The sequence below is a fragment of the Cheilinus undulatus genome, linkage group 14 (genome assembly GCF_018320785.1).
Source record: "Cheilinus undulatus linkage group 14, ASM1832078v1, whole genome shotgun sequence".
Classification (NCBI taxonomy): Eukaryota; Metazoa; Chordata; class Actinopteri; order Labriformes; family Labridae; genus Cheilinus; species Cheilinus undulatus.
The window spans coordinates 38,815,376-38,834,136 of NC_054878.1; the positions used below are offsets into that span (position 1 = coordinate 38,815,376).

At 39.4% G+C, this 18,761-nt stretch overlaps 1 protein-coding gene across 1 annotated transcript; it reads left to right on the forward strand.

Moving 5' to 3' along the window:
• Positions 1–6,610, forward strand: LOC121521350 (sterile alpha motif domain-containing protein 12-like). Its single transcript, XM_041805292.1, has 4 exons — positions 1–103; positions 4,931–5,077; positions 5,589–5,729; positions 6,005–6,610. Exons 2-4 carry the CDS (start codon positions 4,957–4,959, stop codon positions 6,019–6,021), a joined length of 279 nt encoding a protein of 92 aa, XP_041661226.1. The 5' UTR covers positions 1–103; positions 4,931–4,956; the 3' UTR covers positions 6,022–6,610.
• Positions 6,611–18,761: the final 12,151 nt, after the last annotated feature.

The window sequence follows — 18,761 nt, forward strand, 5'->3', positions numbered from 1 at the left end:
CTTGAGGCCTAGAACGTGCTCAAGGTAGCATTCCGTGGAGGGAACAGGTACGGATAAGGTTCGCCATTAATACTTTATCAGTCTCAAACGGACCCGGATGGAGGTAAATAATCACTAATAACTAATAACTTAATAAAACCGTCATAAAGTTTGTAGAAACGTCAGGTTTTTAAACTTCTCTAAAGTCTGTCACGGTTTATAGGTGTTTTTAAAAACAGATGTTGATGGGTGTAGCTAGAGGTAAACCGCTGGTCTGGCTGTTTTCCCCTGATGATCTCAAGACAACACGGTGGATGTTGATCTTTGAGATAAATGTAAACAGCTGCACACCTGCTGTAACAGAGTAATGATGCTTAGAAGTGACTGCCGTATTTGGTACAACAGCTACTAGTGACGGTTACATGGCATTGAACATAAGATTGAGCACAGGATAGCCAAGGCGTTGTAAGGAGTCTCAGATGAAGTGACAGGTGACACATCTTCACAAGTTTCAAGGCTGTATTTAGCTATAAAATCTGTCTTTTCATTTGCTTTTAGAAGACACCATTTCAAACTGAACATTGTTTGGATTTTGGATAGAAATTGGCTTTAACCTCCATCCACTGGAGAAAGAATGCAACAAGGCCAGATTGCATCATAATAAGTGCAGAAAAGCTGCAGATTAAAGAGCTGAGCTAAGTAGAGCACTCAGTAGTAGCTCCTTTTTAAAAGAAATATATTCAGGGTTACACAAGAGATACAGTAATTCTGCAAGGCTCCACAAGATGGTAGGATTACACCTTAGATAGGATGGCTGCAACCTGCGACTGAAGTGTGATTTGTCATGAACATGGGAGTCAGTTTGGCTCTTGATATATCGTAAAAATAAAGTTAAATGTAACTGCTCCTTATTATTCTATCATGTGCAGTAGCTCCATGTATGCATATGCTACTGTGATCAAATCCATGCAGGTTGGAATATTTTAGGGCTGTATTTCCAACATCAATATTGGCACCATATTGCTTTTAGTAGATGATTTCACACAGCAGTGGAGAATTCTCAATGGGGGGCAATTAGTGGTTTCTACTAGGGCTGGGCAATTAATTGAAAATTAGATTAAATCGCAATATTGCCTGCTGCAATTTTCAAATCGCAGAAGTTGTAATAGTTATTTAATCTGAAATTTGATTCAAAATATCAGTTTAAAACTTTTTTTTTGCAGCAGATATGTCATGCATATCATATGCAAACATTCAAGGCCCATTTTTTAGAATAGTCTACAAAAACATCCTACTTTTTTTCATTTTTGTTCATTTTTCTGATATGAGGATGACATAAAAGTTATCATTTCCTTTAGTAAAATAATCCCAATCCAATTTGCAATTTATTTTTTTCAAAATTGTTCAGCCCTTGTTTAATCTAATATTGTGTTGGTTATAATATATAATGATTTATTGCTTGTGTTTGTTGAAAATACATAAGATGAGGAACTTAAGGAATAATCGCATATCAAATCTCAATATTTGGGAAACAAAAAATTGCGATTAGATTATTTTCCCAAATCGTTCAGCCCGAGTTTCTACATAGAGAAATACTTAAAAGGCCATGTTGTGAACTCTTTATGACTATGTCTCGGGTTCAGAGTGCAAACATAAAAACCTTCATTCTAAAGCTACTTTTGTGCCCTTAAATTAGTGAAATATTCAGGCAAAAAAAAAAAATAAAAGTCTGGTGGTGGGATTACAGGAAAATGCTGGTCTGAGTTTAATGGTGATTGTAGAGCCTGGGTTGAGAACGGCTCCATTATATTCTGGAGCAGATCTGACTTTCAAGTTTTTCCCATATGAGCGTACAACATTTAGTCCATCTGTTTTAGATAACAAGCTGCATTCTTCATCCTTTTGTTTAGTCAAAGCTTTTAATATTTGTACAAATGCACATTAAAATAAATGGTTTTTAATGTTCACTAGGGTTGTTCTGATTCCCTTACCAGTGCTGGGAATCTGTCCAATACTGTTTAAAATGCAGGTATTGGTATCGGCGAGTACATGAGTTTATCCACCGATCCGACACAGTTTGGTTTAACTCTGTATTTTGCTTTGTGTAGCCATGCTAACTGTAGGCGCTGTAAACCGGAAGTCAATTCTTCTTCCCTGCCACTGTATGAAGGGGCTTCTGTTTTTAGTGCAGCGGCAGCGAAGAACAACAAAGGGACCCGCTGCAGCTGCAAGGAATGGTGGCTGCGTGACGGTTTTTCTCAGAATGTGATCAGACCGGCGCACAAGACAAGAAGTGACACAGTTTATCAAAAGTTATTTAACTTTGCTGTGCTGTAGAAAGTTCAGACTGGTATCGGATCAGTACTTTGTATCGGCTGATACCCAACACCTTGGCATTGGAATCGTATCAGGAAGGAAAAAATGGTATCAGAACATCCCTAATGTTCACTCTAGGGCTGGGAAATTAATCCCAGTTAGATTAAATTGCAATATGGCCTGCTGCAATTTACAAAAATCAGAAGTTGAAATATTTCTTTAACTTGAAATGTGTCAAAATACCAGTTTAATAAATCATTTTTGCAGAGATTTTATGGAGATTATTCAAACATTCAAGGGCCATTTTTTATAATGGTTTACAAAAATCCTCTTTTTTTTGCTTCATGTATGTTTTTCCTAATCAAAATGAGTGACATAAAAATGATAGCAACCTCAAACAAAGCAAATAACATTACATTTGCAATATGAGCAAAAGTAGTAAGCTCATTAAAAATAAATTTGATGAAGCATTGCTTTACTTCACCTAAGTCATACCTCAGCTGGTAGCCAGCTTCACCTCCCCCACCCCAGCTGCCTCCTTTATAGTTTAAAGCTTGTTGCACCCTTATATTCAGATTCTTGCTACTATGGATTAATTGCTTCAGAAATAATTTTATTGTATTCAATGCACATGGTCGTATTTATGCAATAATATATTGCTTGAATTTGTCGAAAAACACATAGGATTGACCTAAGAATAATCGCATATTAAATTGTAATATTGGGGGAAAAAATTGCAATAAGATTGTTTTTGCAAATCATTCAGCCCTAGTTCATACTTTATGTCAAATATTTCCAATGTAGAAGAAATGCATGAAGTAGTAAGGTAAATAATAATGTAAAGCCTTCAGGATGTTGGACTTTCTTTGACTTTATCCCCAAAGTTTACTACTTTCCTTTATAAATTCATATCATAGAAAAACTCAACTATTGACCTTGGTGGAGGCCTGCACTCTGAGCACCCTTCCAGCTGTTTGTGGAACAGAGTTGCCAAGAAAAACCAACAAAATTGCCCACACATACTCCTCTACTTGGCTTCCCTGTAGCTGAATCAAACTGTCAAAGTCGAGGCTGAAGTTGGCAGAGGAGCAGAAAACATGAGAAGTTACAGCAAGAAAAAGAAATGGAATCTGGCTGGAGATTAATGCATTTAAAGCAGAGATTTTATATATTAAGTGTGGATTAAAACACACCTATTCTGATTACATCCTAAACGTGCATTTACATTTTTAATAAGCTGCACAAAAGCCAATCTTCCACTCTGCTTGTAACTGTTGATTGCTTTTGTTTACAAGTCCTGCTATGGTTGTAACCAGGCAGTGTAAAAATGTGAATGAAATGTTTCAGAGGCAATAAAAGGAGCTGTATATACAGTCACTTTATTCCCCTGCAGATGCAGACCCTACATGGGAGCTATATAGTTTAAAAACACTGTCCTAAGGCATAAAACAAACCATATAGACACCAGTGAGATTGTCTTCCCCCTCTTTGGCTCGTCTCCTCCGTGTCTTTGCCCCGATGTAAAGGTCTCCACTTTCTGTATGTCAATTACTCCGCTGGGACCTCGTTACGGCCCCCGCCAATCACGCAGCCCCCCTTAATTAACACAGGATATTACATTCCTGTATTTATAACCCAATAACTAGACTGGCCCGCTGAAAAGGTCACATCAACATTTTTGCAGTTTTTTGCCCTATAGCAGAGGCGCTCAGGAGGATACAGCTGGGAGGAGAGCCAAATGAAGCAAAAGATGTTGAAGCTACTTTTTCCTGAACTTTAACTTTTTCAGAGAAGGTTGAGTTCACCTTTCTGTTAGGTTAAACTTGGAGGAATCCATCAGTCATGCTCCCGTATTTATCATCCTGTTCAGTTTGTTGAATTTATCAGTGGAAAATAGTCTGATAGCTCAGGCTGCATGCAGAGGGGGTCTGGGATGTCATCATCTGGACACCAACATCTGACATGAGCTGCACTATTCACCAAGTACAGTGGTTCCCAACCTGAGGTCTGGGCCCATCTAGGGAGGGTGCATGACTTTGTCAGCTCTTTGTTTATGTCTTTTTGTGTTAATTTTTCTGATGATGCATCACAAGAACTTGTTAAGGCCGGGGGGGTTACCCTCCCCCCTAAAAAAGAAAAAAAAAAAACCTCAACTCAAACTTAATACAAAAACACACCCCCAGCAATTTTCAAGAAAATTTCAACCTGCTTCCACAGACATCCCAAGCAAATTACTTAAACTTTTATAGAATTTCTGAACAACAATCCAAAAATTCTATTAGCAGAATAGGAATGCCAAATGCCAAAACGTAACCATGTCTTCATGTGTACCTGCAGGGAGGTACATGGTAGCCAACATGTTTCAACTGTGTAGGACTTTGTCAGACTTTTAAGTATTTCCTCCTTCATATTTTTACATTTCTCATGCCTGGAGTCCCTGGTTTCGTCTCTTTTTTTAGACTAAGATAAATATTTACAAAAGACAAATTCAAAAATAAATTTACTGGAAACTTTTGTTTTCTCTTACTGGAAAGTTTCAGGAACACAAATAATTTGAAACAACACACAAAGGCTTTTCTGCTCTTGATTTTCGTTGTGCTACTTTTAACAAACTTTTCTGATTTTGCCTTTCCAGCTGTTTGCTGACGTTCTCTCTGGGTGATGGATCTTACAAAACGAGTGTCACTGTGGTCCGTGGAGGAGGTTCTGGAGTGGGTGCAGGATCAGTATCCAGCCCACATGGGCACGCTTCAGAAAGCCATCATTAAACACGCTATATCAGGTAAAACATGAAGCAAAGATAAGATAATTTAAGATAAGATATTCCTTCATTAGTCCCACAAGGGGAAATTCCAATTTACAGCAGCGAAAAAGTGTCTTAGACAAAGCAGGCCATTGGCAACAGAAATACAATGGAAATAGAGGACAAATAAAAGTAGTTTTCAAGAGCACTAATAAATACAAAAACACAAAATATATAATACAAAAATGTCAACTAAATATAAATAGTATTTACAAACAGTTATGTACAGGTTGAATATATTACAGATTGGGTGTGGTGGAGATATTTATATGTACACCTATATACACACATATAGTTATATATACACACAAATATATATACAAACATATGTACAGATTATACATATAAATATTTACAAAGATGGTTAGTTAAAACAATAAAAGGTTAATCAGTCATGCTTCTTGGAGTTTCCTGTATAAAACTACTTTACTGATATGCATTAATAAACGTCATATTTTGGAATCAATGCTGACATCTCATCTCTCTCCAGGCCGTGCGTTGCTGAGACTGAAGGATCATCACCTGGAGCTCCTCGGCGTGGAGGATGAGGAGCAGCAGCAGGAAATGTTGTCAGACCTCCTCCTCCTCCGAGTTCAAGAAGAAATTGATGAACTCAATGACATCTGCGAGGGTGAGAATGCAAAGTGACATTATCTTCAGGGTGTAGCTCGGAAAAAACTGCAAAACTCATACAAAGTAGTGGCTGTTTTCTTTCCTTACATTTAAAATAATAAACAGCTGTTCTCTGTTGATAGCCTGGTTCTAAACACTTTCATTCAGGGTGTTTCCAAATCTTCCAACAAAGTCATGATTGACATTTTAATTCCTATAAATAAAACATTTTTGTCTAATTAAAGAAACCAGCTGCTCACTTATATTTTATTTATCCCTTTCTCTCCTCTCCAGAGTGTTTTTCGCCATAACAGAAAATAGATAACTCCAGGAGAAGTGCAGCGTACTTTTTTATTTCCTGTCCGTCCATTCATCCATGTGAAGGATGGAAATAAGAAGAGAAGGTGAAGAGAAAGAAGAATCAATGAGGAAGGACGAGAGCGAGAAACCCATTTCCTGTGTGAAATTTGAGCGCTGCAGATGGATGAGATTAGTTTTTGTCTGAGCATCTTTTTTTCTGATCCCTGCTGTCCATTCGTCTTTGTCTTTGTCTCTTGAACTCCAGCGGTGTAATAGGAAATATTTTTAGCCATGTCAGCTTCGTCACCATGTGGTTGGCCTTTTCTCTGTTTGTCCACTAGCTTGGTCGGGACTGAAATGCCTCGACAGCAGCAGGAGAACAAGGAGCTTTAAAAAAGCAGCTGTTGTTTAAGGTGTCAGTCCTTGTATTTTGACTGTTGAACCACAACCAGTGATTACATTTCTTAAGTGAATACCATTTGCAAAATTTCTCTCAACATTTCATAGATTTACTTGTTTTTTTATACTGCTGTATTTGCTAATGTGATGAAGCTGATGTGAGTGATATGGCTGGAAGAATTATAACTTGTTAAGTCCTTATTTCAAGTGGTTCTCAAAATTTCTGATGTCTGTCTAAGGCTGAATCCCAGCCCCCAACCAGGCTGCCAATTATAGTAGAGATAACAGATCATTTGTTTTCTGTGTTATGCGTTACTCCCTCATAGTCAGTCTGAAGGTCTTTATGCTAACAGTTAGAATGTGAACAGGAGTGAACGGCCCTTCGAACACAGAATTTCCAGTACGCTCTCCAAATCCAAAATCAACCAGAACCTTGAGAAAAATCAGCAAGATTTGAAAATTACAACTACAATTTAGTTTCATGTTTTTTTAGGATTTATTTTGAGTCTTTTTATGCCTTTATTGACAGAGGAGAATAGTGGAATTGGAAAAAGGGACGAGAGAGCTGGGGTAAGTGCCACTGGCTGGATTTGAACCTTGGCATACCATGTACATGTGGCGCACCTTAGACCATTAGGCCATCTGCACCCTTTATATCGTAATTTAATGTTTATTCAATGCATTATGGTCCTTTGTTTTTACATATGCATTTTGATTTCATTCAAATTCAATTTTTGACAATAGCAGTACCAATATATACAGAAACTGAACTGCTCAAACTTAGATAAAGCAAGGGATAGGCATTTTTTTTTAGCTTTAGTCTTTATTTACAAATACATAAGGTGAATTATACTGACTATTTTTATGTAAATAATCAGCAAAACAATCTTTTTAACTTAGTGTTGTCAAGTAAAATTGATTGTTTCCTAAACTCAAGTTAACACCAGTCAATTTTACATCTGTTAGCTCTTACTACTGGCTGTAAATATCAGCAGAAATGTTCATATTATATCATGCAGATGGCATTGTGCATCCCCAGTGCATTCTCTACAACTGTCTCTGCTGATGCACTCATGCCTCCTTTACTTTGGTGTAGACATTTAACCTTGATTCCGCTAGGGTGCCAACAAGGCTCAGTGGGTGGAGCTGTTGCCCATATATGATGGCTCTAGTCTTTGGCACACTGGTCGCAGGATTGATTGTCATTCTGGGTGCTGTTTGGTGCACCCCCACTCTCTCTCGGCTGTCCTGTCTAAATAATGGCAATAAGCTCCCCCCCAAAAAAGTCTTTTAAAAAAGGTAAATCCACAAGGGTTGCAGTCTCACACAACCCTACTCTTCTTCTTCATCGCCGTCCTCAACTCCCAGCCGGGCTCTGCCCAGTTGTGTTGTTGTAGTTGTGCCTAAATGAACTAAATTCATCCAAATGTCTGTTGTTCATTACCAAGCATTCTTTGTTGTGTTATGCTGGTCTGACTGGAGCTGTTTGCTATACCTCTTGACACTGCCCCAATGATTATGGTGGTATTGCAACATTTGGTCCATGTCCATAATCTCTGAGAAGATGTGCAGAAACACGGATAAAGGGCTTTGTCTGTATGCATTTAAAACAAGCAGAAATGAGCCTCATTAGTAGATTTTGGACATCAATTCTTATGTTTGCATGAATTTCATAAAATATTGTCTATTTCTAAACAATTCTGCCAGGCACTGATGGAGAGCATTTTGTGAAATAAAAGTTGCATCACAATTTTGCCTGCTGAGTTTCTTTTTTCTCTTTCACAGTACACATCAGTCATCTAGTTTAATCTTTCTGCTTTGAATTTGAAAACTAAAAGCCTTTTTCTTCATATAGACTTTCAGTGCTCTCGTGAAAATGTATACATATTATGAATTAAGCTGTGAAAGATATAGAACTCTTCAAAATTTTGGTGATAAAATCTATGAGTGCAGTGAAAGTCCTAGTGTTAATGACTTTAATGACAAAAAGTGCAGTTTTTGATGACCTGTGCAATAAAAGGGTTGTTTATTTACATCACAGCTGAGGCTTCAAACAAATCAGTCTAATCTAGTGGAGCCACATGTGGCTTTTTTGTGATTATTTGTAGCTCTTATGTCTTAATTTTAAATATTATTCCCCCAGAAAACCTTAAAAAAGGGAAACATTTTGTCATTTTCATATTTTTTTTTACACTTTTCACCCATTTTTTTCTTAGTGGTGACAGTGGCAGGTGCCACCATCCCAAATAAGGTGAAACACTGAAGTGTTTTAAAGGCAGGCAATGGTGATTGCCATTTTAGAAATGCGGTCACAAGCTCATTTCCAGTTGGCCTAATAATGAACAAAGAGGAAGAGCTGAGATGGGCCTAAAACGTTGTGGCTAATGGCTCAAATATTCCCAACTGTTAGTCAAATCAGCCTGTCCCTGATCATGCAAATTAATGAATAATTCAAAAAGCAATGGTCACACTTCAACCAGGCTGGAAATATTTTTATTTCTGCTGTGAAAAGTGGGAAATATACAGAGGAAAATAAGCGTTAATGGGCACCTCAGTTTTCAGAGTTACTGCAATTTCTGTTCTTTAACACTGACATCATAATCAACACTGCAGGTGCTGCTTGAGAAAATCCCTTACAGCTGCAGAGATTAATTTACACACATCATTAAACAACTAATAAAGACAAAAAATATCAATAATCCTTTTTTTTCACTTAGTATTGTACTCTAAACTTAAAGCTTGTCCAAGCTCTTCACTGACGTTATTTGTTGTGTTGAAAGAGAAACATGTTTACTCCCATTGTCATGATCTCTCTACACCACGTTTTAATATCTTAAATTGCAGATGAAGTTCTGGGTTTTTATTTGGCATGGGATGAATTTAGACCAGGGGTGTCCAAACTATGGCCCGGGAGGCAAATGTGGCTCGCAGCTCATTTTTGATTGGCCCGCACAAAAATTCTTTAAATTAAATGGAATACGGCCTGCAATGGAGCATGAAGCTTGTGCTAGACAGTATTATTATTCTTAGATTCAGAACAAGGCAGTGCTACCATGCTAATAAGTAAACAAACATTTTGACAAGAGGGATTTCTTGCTGTTTTTCCAGGACTAAATTGAGACAAAACTATAATTATTAAAAATATTTGCAGCCAAAATAATCAAGATATCTTCATTTATAATGCCTTAATGGATTACAGCAGCGCCAATGATGTTCCAGGGGTTGGGCCAGTGGTAGCCAGAACTGACTAGGGCCCTGTGAGATCTGACTGGCCTCCCCAAAATCCTTAAAATGACTGGCTATTTGCCTTGCCAGCCATAAACTAGCCATTTAAGCATATGCAATCACTGAGCATATGTTAACTACATTGGACTGGTTTTACTAACTTTAATATCAAGGTGAAGCATATGAAAGTAGCCCCACCATCCTTATATATTGCTGTATGTGGCCCCCAGTGGAAAAAGTTTGGACACCCCATGTTTAGACAGACTGGTGGGTTGATGAAACCGAAAAATGAGCGTAAAGTAAACTTAGTTTCATTGCAAAACCTCTGTAGAAAGGCTTTTACACTAAAGGCTGGCTGAGACTACATAAATTCAGCCTGATTTTGGCCTGGCTGTACCGTAGCAGATCATCGTCAAATCTCGTGCCTGATTTTGAATGTCAGCAAGGACAAATGCTCTTGTAGTATGACATAACTAACAACGCGTCCGAGGCACCCTGTTGACGTCAGGTCGGGGTGTCAAACTAGATGACGAAGCAAGAAAATTTCTGACATGCTAGTCGAGAAATAGATGCAGGGCATTTTGGACAAGTTAATTATGTCACACTATGAGAGTGTTTGTCCTTCCCTACCTGCAAAACCAGGCCTGAGGTTTGACGATGAGCTGCAATGTTGCCGGCCAAAATCTGTCTGAATGTGTGTAGTCTAAGCCAACCTTTACAGGAGCTCCAAGTCTACCTTTCTCTCAGGAATGAGGAAGACGAGGCAAAGAGCTGTTAGGGGCAAGAAACAACATGCTGTAGAGCTAACTCTGTAACCAGGAGAGTGAATGAGTCTGAGCGCATGTTTACAATGATTTACATATTCACACTTTCCGTCAGGCGACCTTTACTCACCTATTTTTCTGTTTCTGTGTGTGCGGTGTGTGTCTTGGTGTGATTAATTCCTCAGGAGATGGGGTGACATTTGATTTTGCTGGGCGTGGCTGTGGAAGTGCTTGGTCAGCACCGACGTAAATCCAGCTCTGTGATGGAGGGAGAGGATGATGAAATACAGGTCTGACCCTGACAGCAGAGCCAAAACCTGGAGGCTGAATACACAAATACAAACTGTGTTTATTTTTTAGAGACAAATGAAAGTATACTAGCAAGTTCGTGGACTTAAATATCAGTTTTCATTTAGGTTAATGTAAAAAAAATTCTGAAGCTTATTAGAGGAAAAGATGGACTGCATCCTATGTCAGCACATCAATCCTAAACATAACGTGATAGTGATTGTCATTCCTTGAGCTATGTGGGCACTGTGTGGCTCGCTGCCTGGGGATCTGTTTCGTCTTAGTTTTTTCATTTTCCCTCTTATCTCACTGTCCTCCTATGCTGACTTACTTCTTTTGAGTTTGTTCCCAGTTTCACGGTTCAATTCTTAATATTTTAAGACTCTCCAAAAAGTGGGCTGCTTCCTATAAACCGCTTTGACAAATTTAGTGGAATGAAATGCTGATACATGCACTCTTTACATCAAATGCAGCCGCCACCATCACCCATTGTTCCTCAACCTGATACAATTTAAAATCATCCCTATTCAATGTATATTTCAGGCAGTGGCATCACTTCTTAAAGCATGCTGGAATATCTAGTAACTCCCACTTTTGAACAGCTTTTCTGCCTTATTTGGCTATAATGAGAGGTGGACACAGTGAATCAGAACCAGTTAACACTTATGCCAGTTTAACTTCAACAGTAGTTGAAGTTAATTCTATTAAAGTCAATTAGCATTATGCAAAAAAGAATATCTGCACATGTAACTTTGAGTACACTGGGCAGTAGGAATGGGCAGTGATATTGTTATAATGTATGCCAGGGTGTTAGAAAACAGCAACAGTATCACCTTAATTACCATCGTGAAGACGATACTGTATAATGAGCGCATTTTTACAATAAATGTCTGGAGAGTCTGTGTCCATTGCCACTACGTGTGTGTGAAGATGCTTTAAAAATTATTAAAGCCCTCTCCTTAATGATGTTATGCTAATTTGGCAAACTACTTGCGTGCATACTGGCACATTTATCCTCGCACCCATGGCATGGCTCTGCTGGCGCCATGGTATGGTCCTCACTAGTCAAACTGTTAAAGCCAAACTGTTAAACGTGATTTTAAGTCCAACCTCAGGCCAGATTTGTGTGGTGTACACACAATTATTTTCCTGCACCCTACCCGGTTTGAGCCTCCCCAACATTTAATTGGAAACATCAAACATTTGATATTTACGTTCCAAGGTCAGACTACCTCCCAATGAAACACTCACTGAGAGTGGACAGAGCGGGAAACTTCACCAACCAGACATTAGCTTTATACCCCATAAGCTTAAACACAACTTTACCCTCATCTTAGCCAGGATTTCACCAAAAACATGAGTTTGAGGAATTACTAAGACTAAAAATATTATGTTTGGACCCTTCTCAATTCTGAAAAAATGACTACAACTTGTTTGCTAAATTAGCTTAGCTTATTTCTCTGAAAGGGGCTAACTACTAGGATAACACATTTTCTATTTGGGCAATTTAATACTACCGCAAAATAATAATGTCAAGGAGCTAAAAGCAAAACAAAGACAAGTCCCTGCATAAAACCACCATCTTTGTTACCTTGTTAACACTTGTGAGCTAGCAAAACTTCTTTACAATTGACCAGCCACTTCTATGTTTCACATCATTTTTGACATTAAACTTTGTCAGTATGACATCAGAAAGGTTTTTAAAGTCCTTTAGAAGGGTTTTGGGATAATTAATCACCATACTAACCTGTTAAAGGAATGGAAAAACGACATGATACATTAAGAGGAGCAGTGCAGTCCTACTACAACCAGCGCTCATTTTTGGGGATACTCCCTCTAGTGGTACAAACTGGTAACTACATCTAAGTCACATTAATCACAAAAAAGCATTAGAATTTGACCTTTACACATAAACAAACATAAATTCTACAATTGTTACACACATTTGTAGATGTCACAAATGCCTTTATGCTTGACTCTCCTCCCGAACCATACAGATGTAAAAAAAAAAAGGTGTTGCATGGCTTCGTCTTGCCTTGTTGGACACAAATGCTTTAAAAATATCTATTTTGTGGAGCAAATTCTTGCACTCCAGAAACTACAAATATTTTGTTGTCTCAGGTTTAGCTGGTAAAAGACATCCAAAGCGCTCTGTCAATTTAAAAAATCCTCCTTTTTTTCTTTATACAGATGATATAAAAGGGCGAACATGTTGAGATAGTAGAAACAACCGTATGTGACTAAAATACATCTCTTGTTCCACAAGATCAGCCCATCACTGCTGCTGTGATGGAGACCAAACGCTTTCAGGCAGGTTTCAAACAGGCCGGCTGAAAACAGTCAGTTAAAAGCTCCCCCACCGTCAGTCCTTCAGCATCAGCCAGCCACGGCAGCCTATCTGTCACTTTCTTCTGATTTATTCATAGCTGCACCAAGGGAAAAAGAAAGATCAATAGTTTCTGAAAGAATAATGACTTAGCATCAAGCCACAAGGAGGCGAGGCAAAGAGAAGTTCACTCAAAGTTCAGAGGAGATGTGAGAGTTGAGGAGGCCATGCCAGGAATCTGCTGCTCATTTTACTTCAGAGCAGCTCTGCGTTTGCCTCTGAACTGTTATCATTTTAAACCTCCACTTATGACTTCCTGGGAGCACCAATTTGTCACATTTAGTTTCTGTTACACTCAGTAATGTGGCTGTTGGCTTCAAACATTCTTTGAAACATTGTTTGTTTCCTGTTCTGAAAACTGCTGCTGGTGAAAGGGATTACTGAGGCGTGGGTTTGCACTGCTAGTCCTTCACGTGGCAAAACAATGTCAGACACTAGTGTTAGCATGCAGTCACTTCATGGATGAGAGTTATACTAGCTGGAAAGTGTGTCAGTACTCCTATAAGGTAAGCCGAAGGGCTTTCCTGACTTAAGTATGGCCTGATTTTACTTTCCCACTATTAAAATATTTGCAGCTGGCTGATGACCAAGAAGATTTGTGTGAGTAGATCATTTTTCTTTGACATCACATGCATGGTATGAAGCTCAAATTCTGTAATCACGTAGTACTGATAAATATAGAAACATGAAAGTAATTGAAAAAAAATGTTTTCACATAATAACAATTCAGTAATTAAACAATTCCACCACCAGGGGACTCTCAATCAGAACAATCATCTCCTCTGCTTACTTTTCAGCTTGAATTAAGGACTCCGTTCAGTAAAAAATTGTTCCTCATAAGGTCTTGTTCCTAAACGACCATTTTTGTTTCATGGATGAATTTCACATAATGAGGGAGAAAAGCTTTCAAGAGTGGCCTTACTGATTTGCGCTGCAAGTTCCCTACAAAGCATATGGCTAGCAGTGCAAACCTGGGTGGACACTCTTAGCAGCTTTTCTCCTTCGTTAGCTAAAACTCATCCATGTAACAAAAATGGTTGTGCACTTCTTAGTAATTTTTCCATATGACTAAAGATGCACTGATGTAACTGGTAGTGGATGATATCATCACTGTTGACAAATGTTGGTTGGAAACAACAGTTTAATGTTGTCCACTAAAGCCAGGTGCACACTGCGATTTTCCTGTGATCCAACCACGAATTTTGAGTTGCATGACTCACTTTGAAGTAGGGCCGACTTTTGGTCTGATCGTTTGTCGTGCTGTGTACAGGGGGGGTACGACAGCTGACTACAACCAGACGACCTGCTCCCGGCTGGTCGGGACGATTTCTGGCATGTTTGATATCTTGGTCGTACGACTCCAGACACTTCATAGTGAGAGCAGAAAACGGGAGCAGAATAAACAACTTTGGGGGACTGTTTTCCTTTGTAAACTGTCAGAAAACATCCTAAATTACCATGACAACAGCTGGAATGACTTTCTGATGCATCCCGCTATGATAAAGAAAATAAATGAGCAGGAAATATTCCTACCAGCGGACCGGCAGCTGACATGGATGGTGATGATGTTTGTGTGTAGGATAGAGAGACACAGAGGGAGAGGGAGAGAGAGAGGGCGAGAGATTAATCAGGCCGTGCACGACTGTCAGATCGTAAAGTGTGAGCAAACAACTTGTGCGCGATGGCCGTGTGTCGTATACGATTCAGTCGCACACTATGAGATGACATTCTGCCACAACTGTCATATGATTGGCTTGAAATTGCACGGTGTACTAGTATACCTTGCTTAATGTGCTGGCTCCTTGAGTGAGCACTGGAGTTTGCTCATCTAGTCTAAATGTGTTTTGTGGACTTAAAGAAGGCTTCTGATCAGGTCTCACAGGGGGTCATGTGAGGCGTACTGAGGGAATATGGGGTCCCAGGTCAGCTGTTGCAAGCCATCGAGTCCCTGCATAACTGTAGTGAGAGCTGTGTTTAAATCCAAGCATAAAGTTGGACACGTTCCCGGTGCGTTTTGGCCTCCATCAGGGCTACTCGTTATCTCTTATTCTGACTGTCAATTTCATGGACAGGATAGCCACAGATGGGTAGAGGAGGGTTTTTGGTTCAGGGATCTACGAATTTCATCTTTGCCTTTTTTCAGATGGTGTTGTTATGTTGGTTTCCTCAGCCGGGGACCTCCAGCACACGCTGGGGGACATTTGTAACTGAGTGCGAAGTGATCCAGATGAGGGCCAACACCTCCAAGTCTGAGGCTGTGGTTCTCTGCTGGAAAACATAGAAAAGTGAGTCTGCCTCAGGTGAGGGAGTTCAGGTATCTCGGGTTGTTGCTCATGAGTGAGGGTACAAGGAAGCATGAGATCAACAGGCGGATTGGTGCAACATCAGCAGTACTGCAGACATTGGTGAAGAGCTCTCAGCTCTCTTTGTTCAACTGTCACCTATGGTCATTAGCTTTGAGTAATGATGGAAAGAATGGGATCGACGTTCAATTAAGCGGTTGAAATGAAATTCCTCAGAAGGGTGTCTGGGCTCATCCTTAGAGATAGGGTGAGGAGCTGCTTAGTCTGCTGCCACGGATAAGCAGAAGAAAATCTTTATAAATATCCTCTTTCCTTGTTTTACAGCTCAAATCAACTGTATTCATGCGAACATGAAGAATGTTCTGATACTTCTGCATACATCTTCACCTCTTTCTGTTCAGCAGTGCATTTTGGTATTACCTGATAGAAAACCTTCAGTTCAGGTCCACCAAACATCTCCAACACTGATCCAATTTACACAAATCTGTGCTTGCTGAAAGCTATCGCCTTGCCTGTTGTTGGTATCAGAGAAACTTTGCGTCTAACAACTATCTGCTTTCAAACATAAATCCATTTTTGCAGACATGTAGGTGGTGGAGTGAGAGTGAGGTTTCAGCTCCTGAAGCAGACCGCCTTGCTGAAGAGTTCTTCTTGAGAAAAACATTGAATTTTTCACTGCTCCCGGAGTGAGGCTTCAGGTGAGCTGACCTTACTGTGAGGAAGGTCAACAGAGACGACGGCAAAAAACAGACTAAAGTTTATGAGTTTCAGGAAGGAGCAGGCTTGTGAAAAGTTTGCATTTGAGGCGCTGAATGGAAGCCGAGATGTAAAATATAATCTCACTGAAGAAAAGTTTGACATGATATGCTGCTTTCAGATTCTCCAGTAAATCTCCTTTAGAATTTTGTTTTTTTCTAGCCTTTAAAATTGATAAGAAAGCTCATTTTTCAGGCTTAAGGCTGTTAGAATTTTAGATGAACTTTTGCCTCTGAATTTGGTGAATTTTTACACCTGGTTTGGAGTAAACAGAGAATAAAAAGAGACAGATGAATGAAAGTGGAAAGGCAGCAAACATGAGTTATTGATGGGTGGTAAAATGCTATTATTACCATCACCGGTATTATTATGCCATGAAATGGACTCTGCATCACTGTCATCACCCACACAAGTCTGGTTTTAGTGCATCCACGTAGCAACACTGATGCCACTGACATCAAACTTAAATGAGTGTGATTATGTGTGGCTGTGTACTCGTCCAACCATGGTCACCGTCTGGAAGGAAAAAACAAAAAAAAGATGAATCTAGACAAAAAAGTGGCACAGGAAGGATGGCGAATGAGGTGGCAAACGTCCAGCTACAAAAGAAGAAGCCAAAACAGAACCGAGTACAAAATTACCTGGAAGTTGGAAAATGAGTTCTGTCAACAAACGGCCCATCTATTTCCTCTCACATCAGTGGAATCTTTTCACTTGATTTATCCTCTCTGGATTGGAAGCAATGGAGTGGAAAGAGTAAAGAAAAGCTGCGAGATGAGCTCATGATGCTTTTTCAGCGCTGCAGTATGTGGCCACAAAATGACCATTTAAAATAACACTTTAGACTGAAATTGTCAGTCAAATAAAATGAATGAAATCAGGGAAGTTATTTGTGTTGGCTAATGGAGACTTTTCATTTTTAGGTAGAGGACTCAATCTTGTGGCAACAGTTTAAATTCCCACAGTCAGTAAATCTATAAACAAAACCAACAAACTGTAATGAATAAAAGTGATCACCATTACTTCAAGATGCAAAAAACGAGAGATGCCCCAACTGATCAGGATCCGTCCTACTGTATAAGAACATACATCACAGAGAAGAGGATAAAAAACAAAACAGAGAATGGGCACTCCCCAGTGGTGATTTATTCATGATAGTTCATGTGTATTCTGCTGCTGAAAGTTTTTATTTGCAGTACTTTTAATCAACCTTATCCATCTATTACTGCCACACCTTTTTTGCCACTTTAAACCAATTTTTGCTGTTTTTCTTGCAACTCTTATCTATTTCAGCCACCTTTGGCTGTTTCTGCCCATTTTGTTCCTCTTTTTGCACCTCTACTTTGGGACTTTTAACAGTTTACCCCATTTTTTTGCCCCTTTTGCCCCATTTCTGTTAGCTTTTTTGTTGCCCACATTTGCAATTTTTGCCCCTTTTGCCATTCTCTATAACATCTTTTTGCAACTTTTGCCTACTTTAGCCATCTTTTGTCATTTTTGCTGCTTTTCACCCATTCGTGCCACCTTTTCTTTTGTAACTTTGTACCCATTTTTGACCAGTGATACCATTTTTCTGGCACTCTGCCCATTTCTGCCCGTTTTTGCCCATTTTTGAATTTGTATTTGCAACTTTTTTGCCTCTTTTTTCCCACAGTTTTACCACTTTTTGCCTATTTCTTTAACTTCTTTTGAACATTTTTTGCCCATTGTTGCCATCACTAACCCTTTTATTCCTTGCTTTTTTTTTTTTTAACCATTTAATCAATTCTCTCCACTGTTAGTGTTCAACTGAAGCAACAGGCTGCAACATAAATAATCCTTACCCTCTTTGGGTTTTCCGTACTTTATGGGAAGTTATTCTTAATTTTACCCCATCTCCCTTACCGTAACCCCCAGCTTTGAGTGCCTAACCCTGACCCTCTTTGGGTTTGCCTTAGTTTGTGGTGTATTAAATTTATATTTATGTCCTTTGCAAGTTTTTGATTTTTCTTCATGAAATTCTTTTTTTTTTTTTAAGATTTATTTTTGGGCATTTTTGTGCCTTTGTTAGATAGAGATGGACAGTGGATAGAGTCGGAAATGGGGTTGAGAGTGGGGGAGAGACGTACGGTAAGGGGCCTCATGCCGGATTTGAACCGGGCCCGCCCGCGTACATGGGGAGCGCCATTGACCACTAGGCCACCAGCTCCCCTTCATGAAATTCTGAATAGCCACTTACCATAACCTCTGACGGTGAGTGAAAAAATATACATCATTCAGAACATCATTCTGGTTCCGGCCTGGGTAATTTATGTCACTGCCCACCCCACGGTTGAGGTCACCCTATTGTGGAGGTCTGCAGCTGAACGCCCCACTTTCGAGGTCTGAAGCCAAGGCATTTATCCTGATTTTGCAGCAGTGAAATTCAGGTGTCTGTTCATCTAACATTGCTCTGCAGGGTTGCTGAAGTGTGAGAAGGCACAAGCAGACACAGTCAGACACTCACAGTGTGCTGTGCTTCCCTGCTGGTTCTACCGATCCTGTCTTGGCTCTGTTATATTGTTACACCTTCACGTGTGATGAGAGTGTAAGCAGAAATGTGTAAGAATCATATTATCATATTATCACTACGACAACGCTTAGTCACTGTT